General features: G+C 38.4%; 1 protein-coding gene across 2 annotated transcripts; it reads right to left on the reverse strand.

Annotated features, from left to right (window-relative positions):
* Positions 1–5,887: 5,887 nt before the first annotated feature.
* Positions 5,888–22,866, reverse strand: LOC127786878 (metal tolerance protein 1-like). 2 transcript variants are annotated; one of them, XM_052314590.1, is made up of 2 exons: positions 22,627–22,866; positions 5,888–7,300 (listed from the first exon to the last, which is right to left on the reverse strand). In XM_052314590.1, the coding sequence occupies exons 1-2, from the start codon at positions 22,849–22,851 to the stop codon at positions 6,068–6,070; spliced, it is 1,458 nt and encodes a 485-aa protein (XP_052170550.1). In that variant the 5' UTR covers positions 22,852–22,866; the 3' UTR covers positions 5,888–6,067. The 2 variants fall into 2 exon arrangements, with proteins under 2 accessions (XP_052170550.1, XP_052170551.1); XM_052314591.1 differs by lacking the exon at positions 22,627–22,866 and adding an exon at positions 22,189–22,344.
* Between the last annotated feature and the right edge of the window lie 2,725 nt (positions 22,867–25,591).

The raw sequence follows: 25,591 nt of genomic DNA on the forward strand, positions 1-25,591 counted from the left end.
AGGCGTTTTTACCCCTCGTTGTTCGAGTAATCAGTTACGAATTTGGAGGACCAAATTCTTTTAAGGAGGGGAGAAATTGTAACGACCCATTAGAGGGTTTAGATTTTATTTAGAAATTTCTAAATTTCTTAATTAGTATTGTTTAGAGGATTTTTTCCAATTAATTGTTAATATGGCAATCTAGAGATTTTAATTGAGAAAATAGCTTTTAAATAGCATTTAATTCTTTTTATTTATGAGAAATTAAATGCAAGGACTTGAGGGTCATTTAAGGATTTGATATTAGAGTTTAATTGTTAAACAGAATTAGTGTGATTAAAGGATTAATGAATCCATACGTGAGGAGGATTCGGATTGGAAGACTCCTAGTTGTATAAGGAGATTGTGAAGGCATTTTAGGGTTGTTTTCTCTTTATACATATATAAACTTCCATAAGCCATATGTTCTTCACGCCGCAAGAACAAAGAGCCAAGAAGCAATCAGTGAGTTCAAGGATTTGCATAGAAGGCTCTCGGGAGATCATTGAGTCGATTAAGGAGGTCGTAAGGAAAGTTATTCTCCCTGTAAACTTTTCTTACAAGATCATATATTAGCATTAGATCATCAGTTCCAGCAGTTCTTCATTTAAGTTTCAGATTTATGTTACAATCAGTGTATATATATATATATATAGGCACGAGCAGTGAGTTCAAGTCTTGCATATGAGGCTCTCGTGAGATCATTAAGTCGATCAAGAAGATCATAAGGTAAGTATCCTTCCCCGGTAATCCTTTCTTACAGGTCTTGATTGAGTTGGATATCAGATTTTCATAATTGAATCAGTTCCAGTGCATGTATATTCATATATGTGCGTTACAGTGAGTTATATCAGTTCAGTGCATGTTATATATATATATATATTTACATGCGTACAGTGAGTTCACAGCAGGCATGCATAATTCCTTTTAGCGATTCTCATCAATATTGTTGTTGAATCATTCTCAAGTTGTTTATTTATCAATTGGGATTGTTCTCCCAAGATTTCTTTTAGAATGGTGTAATGAAGATAAGTTTTGATTCAAGTTATGATCTCTGATATCGTAAGCTGTATATCTGATAAGATTCCAGTCATTCGAATAAGTCTTGTGTCATTCGAATGAGTTTCAAAGCATCCGAATAAGTTTCAGTGTTATCGTAAGCTTTTCCCTTATAATATTCCAGTCATTCGAATGAATTCTTGGTCATTCGAATGAGTCATGTGTTATCATATCATTCTTGGTCATTTGAGTAAGTTGTTACTTTGTATAGCTTAGCATTCGAATGAGCCTTCTTGTCATTCGAATGATCTTCAAATTGATTCGAATAAGGTTACTGTTGCATTCGAATGAGTCGAGTTTTGCCAATTCAAATGTTGGAAATTTTCAAAATTCATTCGAATGAATTTGAGAGTCATTCGAATGAGTCTCAGATCATATCCGAATAGCCTTGAAATATCATCTATCATTCGAATGAGCCTTCTGTCATTCGAATGAGTTTTCTGCCATTCGAATGAGCTTGCTGAAATCCCTTTTTTCATTCGAATGGGCTACTTTTTCATTCAAATTACCTCCTTAGACTTTCTCAATCATCCAAATAGTATCAAATGGCATCCAAATAGCTTCCAATAAATTCTTGATTCAAGTTTTAAATTTAATTTGAATATTCAATTATTCAAATATTGAATTTTATGCCAAGATATGATAAAATCCAATATGCCATGCCTATACTTAGAAATTTCAGAATATTTGAATCTCAATATTTCTAGTAAAAATCATATACCATGTTTAGCAGTTCACTATGACATGGTCAGCATTATTTTGTGAGATTATGTACATACACATTGTATGAGCATTGAGCATGACTTATGTGGAGCACTACATATCGTGTGCCAACATTTATATGAGCATTGCATTATGCGCGCCAGGCAGCTTGTCCGCGGGGATCCCACTAGTATCAGTACAATTATATCTCAGTTATGAGTTGCTCGCCTGATGTCGACCAGGGAGCTAGGGGCATATTGCCCAAAGTATGTGCTTATAGTTTTTATGTTTGTAGGACTCAGATCAGTCAGGTATGTGTTACAGTTATGTGGGCCTATGGGCCAAAGTTGCATACCTGCATTTAGTTTACAGCTTATGTGCATTACATCTTATAAATGCCATCCAATGATTATTATATCTCTCAGTACAAGTTTAGTAAGTATTTTTATCAGTATCGATATTCTTCGATTCAGCTTCAGTTATTCTTTCCAGTTTATTACTTGCTGAGCTTTGTAGCTCACCTTGTACTCTTCACCATTCCAGGTCCTAGTGGGGGAGTACCAGACGTGGGGCCTAGCAGCAGTGTCCAGTAGTGTGTGTACGTGGAGCCGCTCAAGACCAAAGATGTCTGGGAGTTATTAGTTATTAGTTGTTAGTTAGTGCTTGATCAGTTTAGATTCATTTTAATTTCCAGTTTAGGGAATTTCTCTTAGATGCAATTATGATTTCAGTTTTCGATGACTCAGAGTCTTATTACAGTTAATTGATACATATACAGTATTGGTATCAGAATTCAGTTATCAGTTGGTTTATTTTATTATCCCCAGTAACACCTCTTCTCGGGCAGTTCTAGGAGAGGGGGTGTTACAATGAGAATCTTAACGAGCAATTGGATCTGGCAGACAAGTAGATCTGGTGATCCAACAGAGTTGATGGTCTATAGGGCTGATGATCTGGTGGGCTGATAAGTTGGTGGATCTGGTAGATCTAGTGATCTGGTGGATCTGGTGATCTAGTGGGTTGATGATCAGGTGGCCCAAGATAACCGAGTGACCTGAGGCAACCGAATGGCCTTGGATAACCGAGTGACCTGAGGTAACCAAGTGGCCTTGGATAATCGAGTGACCTAGGGCAATCGAGTGGTCTTGGATAACCGAGCGACCTGGGGCAACCGAGTGGCCTTGGATAATCGAGTGACCTGAGGTAACCGAGTGTCCTTAGATAATCGAGTGGCTTACAAAACGAGAGCACTGTTAGAACGCGGGTGGGGGTCCCCGCGCAAACCCTTCGATGCTTAAGTCAGATCTCGAGAAAAAGTGTGAAATTGTACTTGAATAACTCAAGAATGCGTTACCTTGTGAGGGAGATGGGACCTTGTATTTATGGAAATTTCACGTGAATGCTTGTTATGAATTTATTTTCTGAAGCTATATATGAGGACTATCTTGATATGCTTATTAAATTCCTATGAATTTATTTTGTGTATGGGTTTATATATCTTGCTTACTTTACATTATATCTTGAGTATGCTCTTATAATGATTTTATGCCTCCTAATTCGTCTTGCCCATGTCTTTCTTATGTTTTAATCAATATTCTATGCTTCAAGTAATCTCCTTAGTGCTCATATATTCTATAAGCCAGGGAAAGTCATATTTTTTAAAAAACTCTTTTGAGCTCTTTTGATTTTTAACAAAAATAGGAAGAAAATTGATATATTTCAAGAGAAGAAAAATAGGGATAATAGTTTCAGGGGGAGTTTATTTGAAGTGTCTTGTAAGTCCATGTTTTAGGGGGAGTTTCTTTAGTCCTTATAATCCTTCATATTATTTTTCAAATTGTCTCCTCATATATTTTCTTAAAGCCCTTTATGTCAAAATGTTTTGTCATCATCAAATGGGCTCATAAATCAAAAAAGGGAGATTATTGAGAAATTTGTATTTTGATTTATGGAGAAAATAATTTTAAAAAAAATTCTTTCGATAAATTTGGTTTATTGATGATTTCTAAAATATTTTTTTGTAGATTATTTTAAATTGAAAATTTTCATGCTTATATATATATATATATCCTTCAAAATAGCCAAATATGGTTTTATTGATTGTGGTACCCTATCTCTCCAAGAGGTCTCTCTCGAAAAGATCCTCTCAAGAAAAGGCTCTCGACGAGACCTCTCCGAGAGGTCCATGTGTCTCCCTCGATCATCGACACTTAGACTATAAAAGGCAAGGCGCAATACTATTCAAGGGATCTGAACATCTGATAACCTAGTTCTATTCTCTCAAACTTCTCTTTCTGAAGTCCTTACGTTTCTTTCCCCAGCTTCTTCTCTCCCTATCTACTGACTTGATCGTCGAAGGGTCTTCACGAAAGGTTCTTCCCGCAAGCCTTCTAACCCTCATCTTGTGCAGTAGCTCCTTCGAAAGTCAAGGTCAAGTCAGTTGTGTTTCCTCCGAGAGAGCCCCTGTTCTTTCCGAGGCCCTTCTAGCACTTTCCCGAAAGAGGTCCGTACTCTTTCCAGAAGCCAATCTACCCCTCTCCAAGAGGTGTATCAGATCCTCCCCAAGACCATTGAGCTGAGCTGGATACCAGGCCAGTCTGAGCATTCCGAGGGAGCACGTTGGCTAACTCTTTCCGAGAGATCATCCTCTCTCCAAGAGGCCCTTTCTCTCCACGAGGTATACCCTCTCCATGAGCCACCCCTCTCTTCGAGAGACCTCTCTCTATGAAGTTCCTTTTCTCCGACAGAGCGCACTCGGCGATTAAACCTTCAGTCTATGGTACCTCATACAGCTTCAAATGACGATTTCCCTCACTCCATACAAGTTTCTATTGTTGTATTTGGCAACAACATTGATTGAGCATGATGTAAAGCTTACGAGAAAATATTTTAAAAAATTGACTAAGTACAAAACCCTTTGTAAAAATAATCAAGTATTGCTCAATATTGCTTTCAAGTCAATCAAGTACTTAAACAATTCCCTCAGGTGGCTCAATTGTTGTAATTTTTTAGGAACAAGAAATTTCTTAAGAGAGGGAAAAATTGTCATGACTCTAAGACATTAGGCAAGTAGAATTGTAATTGAGTTGCATTCTTTTGTAATTCTGTTAGACTTGCACATGGCTACTATTGCTGTTACAGCCATTAAAACTACCTATAAAAGGTCAATTCTAAAAGGATGGGGATTTTATACTGTGAGATAAAATCTTTTCCCTCACTTTCTAAATTTTCGCTCTCCTGTACCTTCTATCCCTCTGCAATTCTTCTTGTTCTTTCCCTTCAATCTAATTATTTTCTATGTGATTGTACCAAATTACCATTGTCAAATCATAGGACCTGACAATGGTTTTGTTCAATTTCTAAAAGTACGGTTTCCAAACTAATCCCCAATTTGGTCAAACAACTCCAAATGCCGAATTTTGAAATCCCTTCTCACAAGTTTCGAAACCTTGCCGGTAAAACTCAAATATTTTTTTTAATGCTTTTTTTTATATTTCTCTTCCAATTAAATTTCTAAAATCCATGAAAAATCAATGGAAAAACGGGGTATGCATGGAAGTTTGGCATACACGTCATATACTTCTAAATCAAAATTAACTTGTCAAAGTTAATTAGAAATGTCACATGGGATGGGACCAGTGTTCCAACCTAGTTTGATAATAGAGAATGCGAACAAGAAGCATTGAAACCAATAAATGAAGCCAAGGGTCCCAGCCCAGCCAAACTAAATATCTGATGAGAGAGACACCCTATCCATTCAATTGGGCTCTGCTCCTTTTGCTGGGTGGGATATCATATCACTTGAGAAATCTCTTCGGATTAGCCTCCAAACCCCCCCATTTTTAGTACCCAAAGCAATGATTAAGTAAGTTGGCAACATCATCTGAAATTGCCAACTGCCACCGTTTTCCCCTAAGAAATCAACTTTTTCGACTTTCATATTGGATCTTTTAGGAAAAAGAGGATAGTTTGGACGCTAAGACTTTGAGAACAGATTGTTTTCTTCTCCCTTGCCAAATGCACCACCCAGAGTAAGGTTACTGAATACTACAAATGACAAGTTGAAGCCATTTAGATGCTTGTAACGAAAACGTAAAGCACACTTGGGTTCACGAATTGCTTGCAAGTGTTCATTAAAGACTCGGAATAAAGAAGCAAATAATAGCATAAAACTACCATCCAACATTTAGTTGTATAGCAAATATCACAGACGGAGCATGTACAAACAATTCATTGCAGACTGGCAGAACCTGAAAGCATAGTTGTTGCCGTTGCCCGGTTCAGAATTCTACTCTCTTTCGATCTGAATTGTTACGTGACTAATATTGTACTCCCTTCTTATATAGTCTATGACCTTGTCTAACACCATGTCAGCATCCGCATCCAGCTTGATTTTCACATGGCAAGCTAACAGAACCTTCCCTACAGTAATTGCCCATATATGCAGTTCATGGATGGCCACTACCTCTTCCATCTCACACAATCCTTTCTCAAGCTGTCTTGCATCGATCTCTCTAGGCGTGCTCTCCATCAGGACCTCCAAAATGTTCCGCAGCATCCTAATTGTCGTGTACAGCACAATTACGGAGAAAATTAGTGTGCATATCAGATCTATACATTTCCACTGGGGTTTCATCCAGATAATTGCACCGCCAATCATGACGCCAACACTCTGGATCGAGTCTCCCAGAACATGAAGATAAGCTCCCTGCACATTTATATTTCTTTCTTTCTTCTCTCTAGCACAACTGTCAATCAGAGGCTGTGAGAGATCTGCTTCGCGATGGATATGATGGTGTTCCATATGCTGCTTGGAATGACCCTCATCATGGTGATGTATGTCGATATTCACTGTCTGGCTGTGTATGTTATGATCAGTTTCCTCATGATCATGATCATGATGAGCACCCTTCCCATGGTCATGCCCAGAGTGTCCATGATCGTGACCATGACCATGGCCGTGACTATGATCAGGACCCAGTACACAAGCCATAATGACATTAACCACTAAGCCAAATGCAGAGACAATAAACATAAGGCGGCCCTGAACTTCCCCTGTCCCACCGATGAGTCTAGCAATGGCTTCATAAACAAGGATCCCTGTAAGAAGCCATATTATCTGAATAGAAACCAATGTCCCAAGTATTTCAATTCTGAAAAATCCATAAGACTGCCGTGGAGTTGCTTCCCATCCTGATGCCCACAATGAGAACAAGGAGATTGCAAAGGCTGCAACATCTGATAATAAGTGAGCTGCATCTGTCAAAATTGCAAGGCTGTTAGCCTTAATACCTCCAGCAACTTCTACACTCATAAAAATGATACACATCACAACTGCAATCCAGAGTTTCCTCATTGATGCTGAACGCTCTTTTGCTTCTTGGGAACTGGCTTTTGCATCTGAGAATCCACATGTTACTTCCCTGCAGACCCTATTCCCACCATAACCCTTCTCCACGGCAGGCATATCTGCAGAAACTTCAATTCTATGTCCATGATCTTTAGAATTCTGTGGCTCCATCTGAAGAGTAAAAGTACCATAACAACTAAATCAAAGGTTATAATTTTCATTGAATAAAACAGCGTTGATTATTTTGCCATGAGTCATTTCTGACACAATAGTGTAATTGAAAAGCAAATTATAATGTATATCACCATCTAAAATATGGCACCAATTATACAAGAGATAAAAAAGAAAAGGTTAACCATGACATCGTGTCCAATCCTCAAAATTGGTCATATGAACGTTGCACATCATCATTCTCCAACTACTAAACTTTGAATATATATATATATATATAGAGAGAGAGAGAGAGAGAGAGAGTTTATTTTCTCATCATTCTCTCTAGTCTATGTAGTTTCACTAGTGGATTTGAAGTTACATGAAGATGAAAGTGCTGTGTATTGAGTCAGTATATTCAAAAACTTACAGGGTGTTACTTAACTGAAAAGAAACTTACATGATGGTGAGCTCATCTTCACGTAATTTCACTACTCAAGACTCGATACAGAGCTTATCCTCAACTTCATGTAATTTCACTAGTCATATGCAATCCGGTTTATGTTCAAAAACTAGCTTCAGGAAACCTAATTCTGCACCATAACAATGTAGTTCTACTCCTATTTGCTACTTTTTCATCCAGAGAAGGGTGTTAACTTGGTGCTTATCAGTAAAATATAGCAATTGATATCAGCATAACAAAGTAACGAACTAAGAGTTCAATATCCACATAAGCTGCACACACTTGTAAAAATTTTAACTCATATGCTTGGCATCATAAATAAAGGTGCATAATGATATTTCAGAAACAAGTTGTCACCTACTTAGGCTGCTATGCCTTTATTTTTTTAGAGGGAAATTAGCTTACTAGAGGAATGTTCCAAGCATGAGTTAAAATTCCCAGCCATTTGAACTAATGGAAATAATATTGAATCAGTCCATTTCTCTCTCTCTATCTTCTCTTGGATTTCCCCCCTCAATTCTCTGATTCTCACCCTTCCCTCTCAAATTCCCACCCAATTCTCTCTCAAATAGCAGAGAATTCCCCTATTAGATCTAGGATCTGACATCCTGGTATCAGAGCAAGTTCCTAATTGGCGATCTTGAAACGATCAGACCATGGCTGACGGTACCCGAATGAGGCAGATGGAGACACAATTACAGCAAGTGACAGCATCGATGGTGGAAATTTAGAACCACATGGAGATGATGGAGGAGAAGATTGAATTGGTGGTGGACCGGAAGTTGGAGGTGGTTATGGATAAGCCACGTGGGGATATGCGCGAGCACATAAGGGAGGAGACACGAGAGCAAGGCAATTTGTTGCACAATCAACTGCAGCAATTCATGTTGGAAAAGAGGCATGAGATTCCAACTCTTCCACACCAATGCGGTTTCCCAATCCCGAAACTTGAATTGCTTGTATTCAAGGGACAAAAGCCTCGATGCTGGATAAAACAATGTGAAAAGTTGTCTAGGATCCACCAAGTGGCAGAAAATCAGAGAGTGGCCCTGGCATTGGCCTATCTCAATGATGTTGGGGACATGTGGTTCCAGGGGTGGTCTAAAGTTAAGAGACATATAATTGGGATGATTTTACTAAGGGGCCGTGTGAGAGATTTGGTGAAAAAGGCATGATGGACATAGTGGAGGAGCTTAATCAATTGAGACGAGAAGGAACAGTGCTGGGCTACCAAATGAAATTCGAGGAGTTGGAAGTCACTGGTGCTGAGCAGAAGCCCTTACATGACAGATGAGTATTTTGTATCTAGTTTTATAGGGGGATTGAGTGATTAGCTGAGATCAACCGTGAGGATGTTAAAACCAAAAACAGTGCAGGAGGTGACAGAAGGGGCCTTTTTGCAAGAATTGACAATTGAGGCATTGATGAGAAAACAAAGGGGCAAAGTAAGGGAGGAACTCAAGGGTTAATACAATATGGTGCGAGGTTACAAGGGATGGAACCCCTGAAGGCCGGAGCAGGAGTTAGATACCAAGTAGCCCCATCATCTACCCAAGCCTTACAGCCAAGAGACAACTCATAGAATAGAGGAGACAAGCGGGCTTGTGTTTTAAATATGGTGATAAATACTCACCAGGGCATCAACGTAAGAAGCAGTTACTGCTGCTAGGAGGAGAAGAGGAGGATGAAGAGGAAGGCTTGGCATTCCTGGAAGAATTAGGGGAAGAAGACAATGGCACAATATCATTACATGCCATCAAGGGAATGGATAGTAGCAAGATAATTAAGGTGGAAGGTAGGGTACAAGAAAGCACCCTGATGGTTTTGATCAATAGTGGGAGTACCCACAGTTTCATTGGATGAGGGGATTGCTAAGAAGATAAAGTGCCATTTGTCGAATACTTAACCACTATCAATGACTGTGGCTAATGAGAACAAGGTGATAAGCGAGTCTGCTTGTTTGGGATTCTGTTGGGAAATGTAAGGAGAACTTTTTGAAGCTGATTTGAGGCTCCTGAAACTTAGGTGATGTCACATGTGATGGGGGTGGATTGGATGAACAGAGTGAGTCCAATCAGTTTCGATTTTAAAAAGATGGAAGTATCCCTTGAAAAAGAGGGTAAAAGGGTGGTTCTCCAAGGGAATATGGAGATGGGGACTCGCAAATTGATTAAAGAGGCTGCAGCAGCTATTCCAGAAAAAAATGTCCCAAGTGGCACAGCTATTCTCTATTGAAACCAAGGAGGAATGGGAAACCTATGGAGAATTAGAAGAGAAAAGCTTAATAACCAGACACAGGCAGCCTCAAGCTTCATGGAAGGTACATGAACTAACCTTACTTGATCTATTATTGGTTGAATATCAGGACCTTTTTGTAGAGTCTAAGTCTTTTCCACCCGAGAAACCATTGGACCACTCTATACCCCTTCGACCAAGTACTAAACCAGTCAATATCAGATCCTATAGATACCCTCCCAAACTTAAAACAGAGATTGGAAGACTGGTTAGGGACATGTTGTCCTAATTAGTGATCAGGCTCAGCCATAGACCTTTTGCTTCACCCGTCCTTTTAGTTGAAAAGAAAGATGGCATATAGCGCCTTTATGTTGACTATAGACAACTAAACGCCATTACCATCAAGGATAAATTCCCAATACCAATCAGTGAAGACTTGCTTAATGAACTCAAACATGTCTCTAACTTCTCTAAATTAGACCTACGGTCAAACTACCATCAGATAAGAATGAACCAAACCGACATTCCACAAACTACTTTTAGAACACACCGTGGCCATTATGAATTTACCGTAATACCTTTTGGCCTTACAAACGCATCTGGGAAAATTTGTGATGGTCTTTTTTGATGACATCTTAATATATAACTCCTCCTTCAACCAACACCTTGAGCATCTTAGGACTACTTTTGAAGTTCTGCAATTCAACCGGTTGTACCTCATAAGGTCTAAGTGTGCCTTTACACAGACTCAAATTGAGTACCTGGGACATATTATATCCAAGGCAGGAGTTGGCACTGATCCTAAGAAAATTGAGGTAATAACAACATGGTCAAAGCCCATTAACATCAGAGCACTAAGGGGGTTCTCGGGGCTTACTGGATACTGCCGTACTAGAAAAAATTTATAAAGAATTATGGGTTGATCGATAAATGTTGATTCCCATGTCAAATTCAATAGAAAGAGGAGAAGAAAGTAGTTGTCCATGGCTACTTCTAGAGTGTTTAAGGTTTTTAGAAATTTCTAAATTCTATTTTGGATAGTTTCCTAATTCCAATTTAGGATACTTTCCTAAAGTGTGCGAGCTGAAAAAGGCTCTCAATGGCCTCAACCAATCCCTGAGAGCCTGGTTTGATAGGTACTCCAAGGCCATAAAGTATATGGGATATCATCAAAGCAGGGGGGATCATACTCTCTTTTTTAAGCACTCATTAGAGGGAAAGATGACTGTCTATGTGGATGACATTATTGTCACAGGGGTCAATGTTCTAAAAGGCGGCCTAGGCGGCGAAGAGGCGCTAGGCGGCCCCTGGCCGCTACGACTTCCTCCAAATCGGCCTCTTAGGCGCTGGCCCAATTAATCGGGCTCGGGCGGCTCCTAGGCGGCCGATGCGACCAAGGCGGCGATTCGTTGCCTTGGCCACCCAAACATGGTTTGGGCTCGAGACCTCTCACCCGACTCCATCAGTGATGATCGTCGTAGCCGCCGCCGCCGCCGCATCGACCTGGGTTGCCCGACTCCGTTGTCGCCGTCATCGCCGCCGCCGCTGGACAGGGACTGGAACAGCCTTCGAACTTACCTGTGGTCACACAGCGACGGTCCGATTGGCAATGGCGGGGGGCAGCAATGTGCTCGGAGGAGGCAGACGGTCCGATTGGCAATGGCGAGGGCAACGATGTGCTCGAAGGAGGCAGGTTTGAAAGAGAGTGTGCTATGAAATTTTTTTTTTTTTGGGGGGGGGGGGGGCAGTGAGAACGCGCTGAAATTTGAGGGGGTGGGGGAAAGAAAGAATATATTAAGAAAAAAAATTAAAAATTTAAAAAATATTAAATTTTCTAGGTGGTAGCTTGTTGCCCAACTAGCACCTAGTGCCTTTTAGAACACTGATGACATGGAAGAACAGAAGGTCCTAAGGAACAAGCTAACTCAAAATTTTGAAATCAAAGACGTGGGATCACTCAAATACTTCTTGAGAATAGAAGAGGCCTACTCCAAAGCAAGTATTTTCCTATCCCAACGCAAGTATATACTGGATCTTCTAAAACAAACAGGTCTACTAGGAGGAAAAGAGGTTTGCACTCCAATGGAACCTAATACTAAATTGGGAGAAGATGCTAGCAATCCACCGATGGACAAAGGGAGATATCAAAAGTTTGTGGGTCAATCGATCTACTTGTCACACACCAGGACGGATATTGCATATGCAGTGAGCTTGGTAAGCCAATTTAAGCATAGTCCCACTAAGGATAATATGCAGGCTGTCAGAAGGATTTTGTGTTATTTAAAAACAACCCTAGGCAAAGGAATTTTATTCAAATTAGGAGATACTTTGGATATTCAAGACTATATAGATGCAGATTATATTGGATCTTTAATTAATAGAAGGTCTACTATTGGGTATTGCGTGTTCCTAGGTGGAAACAAAGTCTCTTGGCGAAGCAATAAGCAGGGTATAGTGACAAGGTCAAGTGCTGAAGTTGAATTCAAGGCTATGGCACTTGGTCTATGTGAATTGCTATAGCTAAGAATTGTTCTAGAAGTTTTGAAAATTTATGTTAATGAGCCAATTAGATTGTTTTGGGTCAAAGAGGACATGAAAAAAGAATGTTCCAATCTCTTTTTCCCCTTTGATGGGTGAATCAAATTATATACAAAGCTTCCTTACTGAATTAGGAAGTTTCTAAGAACCTAAATAAGAGAGTTTCCAAATCTGGTTTTGGAAACTTATACAACTTTAGGATATAACAACTAATGGAAAGATACAGCTAATAATAGAAAGATACAACAATCTAAATCTAGAATATACAATCACTATTTTAGGAAACAAGTAATAATTAGTGTCAATCAATGCTGATCTGATCTTGTCTGAGAATAAGGACAAGATCAATCTTCCCAATCGTTGACACTCTCCCTCAAGATTGAGAATGGATGTCATCACACGACTACAGGTAACACTTTAGTTAAAATATCTGCAAGCTAATCATTAGAGGAGATGTATGGAGTACAAATCAAGCTACTATCTAACTTTTCCTTAATAAAATGCCTATCCAATTCAACATGCTTAGTTATGTCATGTTGGACTGGATTGTGAGCAATACTTATTACTGATTTATTATCACAATAGAGTCTCAAAAGTGTTGTCCACTTGATTTTCAGATCATCAAGCAATATTTTCAACCAAAGTAACACACACACTCCTAGAGCCATAGATCTGAATTCAGCTTCTACACTTGACCAAGCCACTACACTTTGTTTTTTTCTCCTCCACATAGGAAAGTGCAATAGCCTGATGTGGATCTCCTATTCACTATGAACCCTGTATAATCTGCATCTATGTAGGCCTCAAGTGACATGCATTCTTCTTCCTCGAACATGATTCCTTTCTCGGGTGTCCCTGTCAAGTAATGCAATATCCTATACATTGCCCTTAGGTGATTTTCTTTAGGATTATGCATGAATTGGCTAACCACTCCTATTGCATATGCAATGTCTAGCCAGGTATGAGCTAGGTAAATCAGCCTTCCCACTGGCCTTTGATAGGACCCCTTATCAACCAAACTATCTTAAGGAACCTCTCCCAACTTGTAATTAGGTTCAATTGGAGTATCTGTTGCCTTACAACCTAGCAACCAGTTTCGGTTAGGAGGTCCACAATATATTTCTGCTGAGAAATAAAGATGCTCTCCTTTGAGTGTGTTACTTCTATGCCCAAGAAGCATTTCAATCTCCCCAATTCCTTTATTTCAAACTCATTAATCAAACACTCTCTGAGTTTATTCCTGCCTTCCTCATCATTTCCAATAACGACAATATCATCCACATACACTACTAACACTGTCACTCTCCCTGTGGCTAAGTGGTGAATGAATAGAGGGTATGGGTATGGTCCCCTTAACTTTGTCTATACCCTAGGGTGAGCATCACTTTTGTAAACCAGCCAAACTAGGCCCTTGGGGATTGTTTTAGGTCATATAGAGCTTTTTTCAGTCTGCACACTACATTCTTCCGAGTGGTTAGGCCATATCTTGGCGGTAAGTCCATATAAACTTCTTCTTCTAAATCTCCATACAAAAATGCATTTTTTACATTATATTGCTACAATGGCCATCCTAGATTAGTAGCCAAGGATAAGATAACCCTGACTGTATTCAACTTTGCAACTGGTGCAAAGGTATCTAGGTAATCTACCCCATACAATTGAGTGTATCCCTTGGCCACCAGTCTTGCCTTATATCTGTCCAATGTCCCATCAGACTTATATTTCACGATATAGACCCATTTGCAACCCATCGGGTGTTTCCCTTTAGGTAATTTAACAAGCTCACAAGCTTGATTCTTTCTAAGGCTGCCATCTCGACTTCCATGGTATTCTTCCAATTCTCATTCCTTATAGCTTCAGGAAAAGTTTTGGGAATAGGAATGGTATGAAGACTGGTCAAAAAGGTTTTATGTGGAGATGATAATCTGGAATAGGATAGAAATAGATGTAAAGGATGTTCGTCCAAGTTTTAGTGCCCTTTCTAAGTGCAATAGGCCAATCAAGATCGCACTTAGAGGTTTTTGTTTCATGCAAGTGTTCAATAGGTTCATCAACAGGTATAGAATGTTCAGCACAAGAATTACCTAGACGTGGAAAAGAATGTTTCAATCTTTTTTCCCCTTTGACAAGTGAATCAAATTATATACAAAGCTTCCTTACTAAATTAGGAAGTTTCTAAGAACCTAAATAAGAGAGTTTCCAAATCTAGTTTTGAAAACTTATACAACAACTAATGGAAAGATACAACAATCTAAATCTAGAATATACAATCTCTGTTTTAGGAAACAAGTAAAAATTAGTGCCAATCAATGCTGATCTGATCTTGCCCAAGAATAAGGACAAGATCAGTCTTCCCAATCGTTGACATTTTGTGATAACCAATCAGCCATACGTATTACTCATAACCCTGTGCGGCATGACAGGACTAAGCACATTGAGATTGACTGGCATTTTATAAAGGAGAAGCTTGAGAAAAGTATGATGCAAATACTCTATGTTCCATCAGAGAAATAGGTGGCTGATCTTCTAACAAAAGAGCTGGCAACTAGAAGATTTGAAGACCTAGTATGCAAGCTAGGAATTATTGATATTCATTTATCAGCTTGAGGGAGAGTGTTGATTCCCGTGTGAAATTCAAGAGAAAGAGGAGAAGAAAGTAGTCGTGGACGACTGCTTCTAGAGTGTTGAGTTTTTTAGAAGTTTCTAAATTCTGTTTTGAATAGTTTCCTAATTCCAATTTAGGATACTTTCTTAAAGTGTGTTGTTGTAAACTTTCCTAAGTTGCAAATACTCAACCCTATAACTAGGGTTGTATGATAATGAAAAATATATGGTTTTCCATTCATTCTTACAGTAAACCATTAAATGAATAGTTGAAAAAAGATGGGATCAGAGGGCAAAGGACACGTTTGAGCAACTCAAGAGAGCCATGAGTGAGGTGCCAGTGTGTTATGTACTTGCTTGATGAATTGTATTCGAGAATAAGGGAGGGTAGCATTGTAATGCCCCGAAAGTATATTATGGCTATGTTATTGTTCTAGGAATTACTTATTATGTGAAAAATAACTTGGAGAATTAGTTTGGTGTGTGCGAGGTAGGGCTTAAAGGATTAAGGAAGATCAAGGAGCCAAAGTAGAAGTGTTGACAAGTCAAGAGAGTAAGCAAGGGAGGTTGAATAATCAAAGTCAAAAGGGAAGCAAGCAAGTAAAATAAGGGCCAAGGTGGAAAAATAAGGTAATTAGTCTCTAAATTAAGGGAAATGAAATGCCAAATAAAGGGAAATAGGAAAATAGAATGAGCTAGAAATTTGGGGCTTAAATTAAAGCAAAAAGGTGAGAAAGTATAAAAGGGAGCCAAGCTTGAAGAAGAAGCCATTCTTAAGGCGGTGGAGCTTCGGGGGAGTTTCTTCCAGCCACTAGGTCTCCTTCTCCTCACTTCTCTTCTTCTTGAGGCAGCTAGGGAGTTCAAGGAGGTGTTTCAAGGTAGGAAGCTTGTCTTCTACCACTTCTTTAGCTTAGAATCTTGTTCTTCCTTATTTTGTGGCTGAGAAGAGATGGAAATCTCTATGTTTGGCAGCTAACAAGTTGTGTTGAAGGCAAGAAAAGGCTGGGAATTGTCAAACAGAGAAACTAAGGCAAGTTTTACCTCTCTCTTCTTCCTTTGATCCTTAGGTTTTGGTGTAATCCCTTAATCTTTTCAAGAGGAGCCTTTATTAAGAGCTATGTAGAGTTGTTTGTAAATCTTTCTCTTCTATTGCTTAATCTCGTTAGTCTCTTTTGAGTTGTGAAATAAGGTTTGTTTCACCCTATAATCTTCAAAGGAATGATGTATTTTGGGTTAGAAATGTGTATGGAAAGTTTTGGGATGATTTTGTTTCGTCCGTGTGCGTTTCTGGGTTCTAGGAGTTGACTAATTTGGTCATTAATCGACTATTTTGGGCATCAGTCGACTAATTTGGCCCCAAAGTCAACTAATCAGAACCATGGTTTTGCAAGCTCTCTACCGAGTCGACTGGGCCATGCCCCTAGTTGACTCAACGCAAGGCAACTCAAACTACGCACCCTGTATGGTTTTGGCCATAACTTTTTGTGTAGATATCCGATTTGCAAATTGTTTGTTGTGTTGTAAACTAGACTCGATAAGCTTCGATTTGGTACCAAATTTGGATTATTTGGACAAGTTTTGAGTGGTTTCTTCTTAGTCCCAAAACATGTTGGAAACCTTTTCTCTCCTTTATGAAACATGTTGTTCCTATCCTTGTGTATACCCCATGCATTTCAATCATAATTATGTGAGTATAATTGTCTTGTACATGTCATTACAAGAGGTCTTAAGCACAGGTTGTTGTGTGGAGCATGATGTCTTTATTATGCATGGCATGGTTTTAGGAATTATATGTGACTTAATGTGCACTGCGGACGGAATCTGTTGGGATATCTCCTACGGTGATAAACCAAAAGCTCGAGTAGGCTATAAAGCCGGACTCATGTCAACTCAGATGGGCCACAAGGCCGGACTCATGTGGGACACAGATCCCTTATTATGATTATGCTATAATGGTATGATGGAAGCTTGCATCTTATTTTCCATACATGGACATGGTGACTTGATTTCACCCCTTTATGTATGCATGAGTGGGGATGTTGTCTTCATTTATAGTTGGACCCTATAACACTTGTTGTCATTTTATTCTATATTACTTGTTGGGCTTTGTAGCTCATTTGTTTTTGCATCATTCTAGGGAGAGGCAAGACTAAAGAAGATGGGGAGCCTAGCAAGGTGGGGTCTAGTGTCTAGGCGTGTACAGAGCTGTCCCAAACAGAAGGTCTTTAGGGTTTTTGTCATGGTGCTTGAGCTCATGGATGTATAGCCCTTGTAGGCCCTGTTTTATCTTCTTTTGTAAAACTTCAAGTATATGGCCCGTTGTATGTGACAGTACGACGTCCAATTTTGTGTATACAGTCTTGATGTAATTATTAAATATTATGATGTGTTCTCATATAACTCAAGCAGGTACCATTTCTTCTTGACACTTCTCCCTTGGAGCCTCGGTCGGGGTTTCTAAGGGTGGGGGGGCATCATAAGCATAGCCAAGGTGCACATGCCTGGCGTGAGGGAGGTTAGTCGATTATTTGTTTTTTGGCAGGAAAGCTCCCACGTGACTAGGGAGATCAATATAAATATGAACTGATCTCACCCGATGAAAGGCATACAATGAACTGTTATCATTCTGGAATTCTCTCTCAAATTCTCTTATTCTCTCTTTTTTTCTCTCATTGTCTCTTGTCTCTCATTTCTATCTTCTCTCCCAACCGATTCTTTCTCTAATTCTCTACGAAATTCTTAAGGATTCCTTGTCAAATCTCTAAGACTTGACAATTTGGTATCAGAGCCCAATCTAGGCCGGATCAGATCACGATGAATTCAGGCAAATGGCTAAGGGAACACGAATGAAGAACATGGAGCTACAACTGCAACAAGTCAGCTCTACAGTAACCGATTTGCAAGCAAGAATGGATCAATTAGAGTTCGAATCCAACCGCAACCATGAAACAATTATTTCCATCGATTGGAAACTGGATGGGGCAATAGTCACTCAAATCCGCGAAGAGGTGGGAATTCATATCAAGGAGCAATTGTAGGGGTTCATGGTAATGTTTGCACGGCAGAATTTGGTAAGGCTTTACCCTGACTTTCCTCCTAAGGAGAGCTCTAATCCGATTCTTCCTAGACAAGGGATGAATCAAAGGAGGCCTGGAACATCCAAAATTGGAGATGATCCAATGGAAGTAGGAGATAATGTAGTGGGATGGAGGCAAGAAGGAATTGGGGGGCATAACCACCCGAGTTTCCTATGCTAACACTAGATATCCCCATGTTTGATGGGAATAGTCCCAGATGATGGATCAAGCAATATGAAAGGATGTTTGATTGGTCTGGGGTCCCAGATCAACAAAGGGTGGCCTTGACTACAGCCTACCTCAAAGATGCGAGAGATGATTGGTACTAGGGATGGTCCAAGGTGAATGAAGGGTGTCAGTGGGCCGAATTTGCAAAAGAATTATGTGAAAGGTTTGGAGACAAAGGTATGACGGGTGTTGTGGCGGAATTCAACAAGATCCGACAAGGGAGATCAATGTTGGAGTACCAAAGTAGGTTTGAAGAACTTAAAGCATTAATGCTTAACCACAACCCTTACCTCATTGAAGCTTATTTCATTTTAGGCTTTATAAGTGATTTAAATGAGGAGTTGAGACTAATGGTGAAAGTAGTACAACCTAAAACCCTCAAGCACGCAACAGAGAGTGTAAGATTACATGAGTTAACAGTAAAGGCACTAATGAGGAAGCAGAGGTTATTGAATAGGGGTGGAACACACAATGTGTTGTCACCCGTGGGCAAGAACCTTGGAAAGGAAGCTATCACAACAGTAGTTCCTGATTGGTTCCAAGAAGTGACTGAGAGTTATCAGAAAGGAACATGGGCAAAGGAACTACTAGAGCAGCTTAGCATTAGTGGAGATAACAGGTCGGGCTATGTTCTAACCAATGGGTTGATGAGGTACAAGGGCAAGCTGGTGATTGGGGAGTGTAAGACACTAAAGAACTGAATTCTTCAGCCATTGCATGGATCCCCACTGGGGGGGCACTCCGGTATACAAAACACATATTGGAAGGTTAAACAAATCTTTTATTGGCCGCAACTTAAGAAGTTTGTGATGGAATATGTAATGAATTGTGATGTTTGTAAGAGATGTAAGCATGAGATAGTAGCTCCACCAAGACTACTGCAACCCTTAGCCATTCCAGAGAAGGCTTGGACTAATGTGACTATGGATTTCATTAAGGAGTTACCAAGGTCTGAGGGTAAGAGACTATATTTTGGTGGTGGTCAATCGATTTACAAAATGCAATCACTTCCTTGGTTTATCCCACCCCTTTACAGCTCAGGATGTTGCTAGAGTTTTCTTAGACAATGTGGTGAAGTTGCATGGGGTCCCACAATCCATTGTATCCGACAAAGATAAGGTAATATCAATTTGTTTTGGAGGGAATTACTAAGGTCCATGGGCACTAAGTTGCACATGTCCACTACCTACCATCCAGAGACGAATGGGCAATCTGAGAAGGTCAATTAGTGCCTAAAATCTTACCTAAGATGCCTTTGTTTTCTACAACCAAAGGGGTGGCACAAGTGGTTATCCGTAGCTCAATGGTGGTATAATTCCTGCCACCACAGCTTAATCAAGATGACCCTCTTTGAAGCCTTATACGAGTACAAACCAGCCCTCCTACTAGCTATGGGGGAATAGATTATAGTGGCAGTTGTTGGGGCATACATGCAACAAAGACAAGACATCCTAACACTACTGAAAACGGAATTGGGTAAGGCGCAAAATAGGATAAAACAAATGGCAAATAGGAGGCATAGAGAAAGGGAATTTACAGAAGGAGAGGAAGTGTACTTGAAGTTAAGCCACCCACACCTCAGAGCTCTCTCTCGGCAGCCAGTGTCTAAGTTGAGCCCCAAGTTTTATGGACCTTTCCCAGTGCTCCCAGTGCTTGCAAGGGTAGGACAAGTGGCCTATCACTTGCAATTACCGGAGGGATCTCAAATACACCCGGTATTCCACATCTCCCTACTCAAGAAAGGAGTTGGGACACAAGTGGCCAGCCCATCCCTTCCTCCTAACCTCAGGGAAGAAGCAGATCTGGTAACACCTACTGCCATCCTAGACAGAACAATCATCTAAAGGCAAGGAGCTCCCATCACCCAGGTGTTGGTCAAATGGTCCTCACTTCACTCAAGTGTCGGAATACCTTCTAGACCTACTAAGGTAGTTTCCCAACTCGACTAGCTTACTACACATTTCTTTAGGACAAGAAATGGATGGAGGAGGGGGAAGTTGTCACGTACTTAGGCTGCTATGCCTTTATTTTGTAGAGGGAAATTAGCTTACTAGAGGAATGTTCCAGTAATGCAAGTTGTACTATTGTATTGATTCTAGAAGATTTGGCAACTGTTTTTGGCACCAAATCCAAGCTGAGGCAGTATAAAAGGAACTGACCCAGCCATTTGAACTCATGGAATTAATATTGAATCAGTCCATTTCCCTCCTCTCTCTCGGATTTTCCCCCTCAATTCTCTAATTCTCACCCTTCCCTCTCAAATTCACTCCTAATTCTCTCTCAAATAGCAAAGAATTCCCCTGTCAGATCTAGGATCTGACACAAGTATACTTAAAGCATAGGCCACTTATGCATGTCAATAACTCTGTCAACAGGCACCTCATGTAGCACTTGGTACTTAGAAAGGAGAATAGATACTTGCAAGCATAAACCTTCAACAAAAGGGAACTTTTAAAAGAGTGACAGGGGGAAGACCATCATCGATGCTGCAGTGTATTGCAGGAAAATTTTTAATATTAAATTTCTAGTTAGTGAGTGTTTGCAACAACTGGTAGATTTCAGAATAGCACAGAACCTAGGAAATATCTTTTGCAATATGCACATCCATGCTTCAATGTTCAATTTTACACTCGATCTATTTCCTGGATTTTTTTTCCATAGATGGTGGTCCATCAGACATATCATCTTTAAAGAGATATGAATGACTCCTAAAAAGAGTAAGGTAAAAGGAAAGAAAGAAAAAAAGAAAATGGAAGGAAGGAGTAAAAAAATAAAGAATAAAACAAGAATAAGATAAACTAGGCTCAAAAAAAAAAAGACACTTCCTCAACCAAATGAAGCCACTGCAACAACATTGTCATAGCAACCTTTGTGAATAGAAAACATAATGCTTACCAAAATGATCCAATAAGAACATAGAATTGACAAAGTGATAAATAAGTCCATTAAGCTCAAGACATATACAGATATGTAAAGTTCTGTACAGTCTCAGTGCTACTGCAAAACCTATTTTATTTCCCAGCCTTTGTCAATGAATGTTATATATATTTTCTTTTCTTCTTCTTCATGACAAGAAACCTCTCCAAGGCAAGCCCATGTTGCACCCAACCCTGCAATCTGTCTTCACTTGTAACCACTCGTGGTAAATGAGCCTTAAGTGCACTAAGTGGATTCAGATCTAAGACCCTGTGAGCTAATGGTTGATCCTAGAGTTCAGCACCTTCTCCATAGGGCTACCTATATAGGTAAAATTATAATGTTTTGTGGTGCTGAGAAGCGGTTAGAATACTTTAGGCAATAAACACATTCTGTTCTGAGGTTATCTACAATTTCAAGGTGAACTTGGCATTTAAGTTACATATTTTGTATTGTTACTGTTTCCTTCTTTTCAAGGTTCGGGGTGGGCGGGTGGCCAAGACGGTCACAAAATCGAACCTGAGGCCGGGTCCTGTCCCATACTTGGCACCTAATCCTAAGTTCAAGGTCTTCCAAAATGACCGACAAGGTTAGTGATCTCCATCCTTAAAAGAGAGATGGAGGACCAATTAAATCATTAAGGAGAGAATTCAAACAAGAAAAAAATTATTGTAATTTCACTACGAAAAACAAAACAAAGTTGAAATAGAAACAAAAACGTCTTGATTCCAACCATTAAAGAAACAATCAAAAACTAGACAAAGATCCGAAACTCTCTCCCTCCCAACAAAAACAAAATAAAACAAAGATACAAATACGTAAGACAGGAGAGGGCAGGGCATGCACACCTTCAATAGCAAACCAATGGGAACCAATGTTCATAAACACAACAACAAAAGTATTATTAATCAGACTGAAATAGAAAATAAAACAAGTAGATAACCCAGAAAACATTATCAAAACTCTAGAAGAATACGAAATATGGAGAACTCATACTCTCAAAAAGGAAGAGAAAGAGAAATAAGAGGATAAGAACCAAAATTTGAGGAGAAAATTACAGCCATATCCTAAACGTAACACGAAATATTATATATCTATATATTGCGTCTCTGAAAGAAAACAAAAAGAAGGCACAAAAAGAGTCGGCCAGACTTAAGAAAACAAGAAGTAGATCTTCTGAAATTGAAATCGGAAACATAAAAGTCAGTGATCTTCGATTCATAATACTAAATCCTTCATGAAATAGAAGCCCCTGCAGCTAACTGAACAGGAGATGGGAATGGTACCTTGAATTCCAGTGATGGCGATTCGACCAAGCAGAGGGTTCTCTGAGATTGCGATTCGCAGCAAGTGGCTGCCGCCCGCTTCTCTGTGATCGAGTTTTGCAAGTCGCCTTTGAATTTGGAGCGGTGTATATGAAGGGGGCTTTCGGAATTTGGGAAGGAGGATATTCTGGTACTTTCATGATTTTGCTTTGTTTGGTAGTTCATGATTGCAAATGAAACGAGCATCTTCCGTATTTTGTTTGTTTATGGCAGTTGTTCTGTGCCTTGCTTTTGTTTTTATGACAATAGCACCCTTCCAAATCTTCCATATATTTTAGGATAAATTGCACTCGTTACCTTTCAAGTTTAACAAAAAGACATTACCCACTTTGGTATCTTAAAAAATAACAAGGATTTATTTTTAACTTTTACAACCACAAATCCATTACCTTTCTATTGTAAAAAATGGTAATTAATTTTTATAGCTACAATCACCTGACACTCTTATCCCCATCAATTAACATATCCAAAAATCAGCAAGATCCAACAGTCGAATTTTTATAAATTTAAACTTAAACTTTCAGTCAAATACAAATTGCACGTACATACGTTTATATTATGAATTTGTGCTTAAAATATTTACTGATCAGATTAAAAGACTTATTTCTTTGTAGATCATGATCACTTTCACAGTGAAAATATGATCAAAAGCAATGAATCTAGGTTGCTAGTCGAGAAACAAGAGCATGGCGAATTCGGGTTACTAGTTGTTGGTTGCTGGTCGAAAGGAACAGCCAAAATAAAAAAATAGAAAAATAAGAGAGATGGCAATCGGCGACAACTCGCGGCAGTGATGACAATGGCGAGCGCAGTCGACGCTCGAGCCTTAAATATGAGAAAAAATAGAACAAATAGAAGAAAGAAAAGAAGAGAGAAGGAAAAATCAAACCAGGATACAAAAATAGAGTGTTTTTTGTATTTTGGACTTGAAGAGCTTATTTTGTCTGAAAATAATCAAAACAATATTTCAGCATTTTGAGTTTTGTGTACAATTTTATTATTTTTTTTTTTTGTGTGTGTTTTAGAAAATGTATTTTTGAAAATAGGTAAGTAAACGTGTTTTAAGTGTTTTAGAAAACTAAAACCTATCTAAAAACAATAAAAAGAGCATGGCCATAGTTTTTGGTCCATTTTACATTTGAAATGTTAGTTTTTTTTTTTTCAAATTCACTTTTGAATTAAACAATTTAAAAAGTTCATAAATGAATTTGAACCCAAAAAAAAAAAAAAGATGTTCAAAAACTAAATTGACCAAAGTAAAAAGGTTATAATGTTTTTTTTTTTTTCAAAACTATGCAGAAGATTATTTCAGAAATTAAGATTTCAAATACTAAATTAGGTGTGTGCTTGCATAATATAATAGATAAAAATTACCTCAATGTCTTTGAAGATAAATATTAAATATATTTTTTTATGTATCAATTCGTCCAACATGACTTAATGATAAGATAATCAAAACATAGAAAGATCAAACCTACGAACTCTAACTCAAATTTATATTCATTAATGGAATCTAGATTTGATGGCCAAATCCACCTAAGTTCTAAAAATAATTCTTGAGCTAACTTAATCATATTAATTAATTTTTGATAATTAACAAAGAAAAAAATTTTAATATATAAATTATAGTATTTTTGGTGATTAACAAAAAAAAATTATTTTCATTAAATATTTTAATTATAGTATTGAATTATTTTTTATTAATTTATAAAATATTTTTAAATAGCATATGTATTATCAAAATTATTAATTTTTATTAAAAATATTTAATAAATAATTTTCAATGCATAAAAATTATTTAATTTTTTTTTTCAAAATTATGGATCAAAAATCGACTCTCGGAATGAGAAAAATAAACTCTTGATGCTTAATGATAAAAAATTTGACCGTTACAAAATATGTCAACCAAATGCCAGTGAAAGTCGACTCTCGTTGAAACAAAAGTCGACTCTCATCCAAACAAGAGTCGACTCTCGATTCTCTAAGAGTCAATTTGATGAGAATCATGGAGGGACAAATAATAATAACTCAATCGGATTAGTCAATCGAGTCAACCATGTCGGAATTGGATAAATATTAATTCCTTTTTTACTAGGATTCTTGTTTAGCAAGTTATTTACTTATTTCCTATATAGTTTAGGATTGAGTTAGTTTTATTATTCCAACTTATAGTTGGATTTGGATTAGCTTAGTTTTATTAGTCCAACTTGTAGTTGGATTGGGTTACTATTTTTATTCCTACTTCTATTTGGAGTGGGCTAACTAAAACCCATTAGATTTAAGATTTAGTTTATGACTAAGATTTGGATTTTTATTAGTTTTGAAGTAGAATTAGGATTTAATTATTTTTGTCTATTTCAAGGCTTTTCCATTGTGAAAAAAATGAGAAGATTATGAATTGAATTTGAGATATTTCTCTTTTCTATATTGTTCTTCAATGAACATAGCTTCGAACTTATCAAAGGAGTTATTTCTTTGTGGCCTTCAAATCCTGAACTTATCAAAGATCTGGGCAATCTTTGTGGCGTGTAACAACACAATTCTTGGTTCTTGTTTTTGCATATTAACGGGTCTAGATTTTAACATAATCTAGGTTCTTGGTTCGTGAATCAACGGGTTGAGAATTATTTGCCTTATATCCGATTTTGGCTTTTTTGGGGTTCGTTTCAATCTTTTGTGGGTTCCTTTGACTTCGTTCCATCGCAGGTTCGCATCAGTTGCTGTTAGAGTTCCGGAGCGCGTATCAGTTGGTATCAAAGCTTTGGTTCTAAAATCGAGTATTATCTATCCTTTTTTTTTTTTCATTCCTATATCATGAAAGATGCTTGAAGGTTTGGAAAGAAGGCAACCACAAAAATATCATGATTGGCAACATAGGCGTGATGTTTGGGCAGAATTTGAGGAAGAATTAAAGTTCATGCGAGTG

This window comes from Diospyros lotus, chromosome 12 (assembly GCF_014633365.1).
Source record: "Diospyros lotus cultivar Yz01 chromosome 12, ASM1463336v1, whole genome shotgun sequence".
NCBI lineage: Eukaryota > Viridiplantae > Streptophyta > Magnoliopsida > Ericales > Ebenaceae > Diospyros > Diospyros lotus.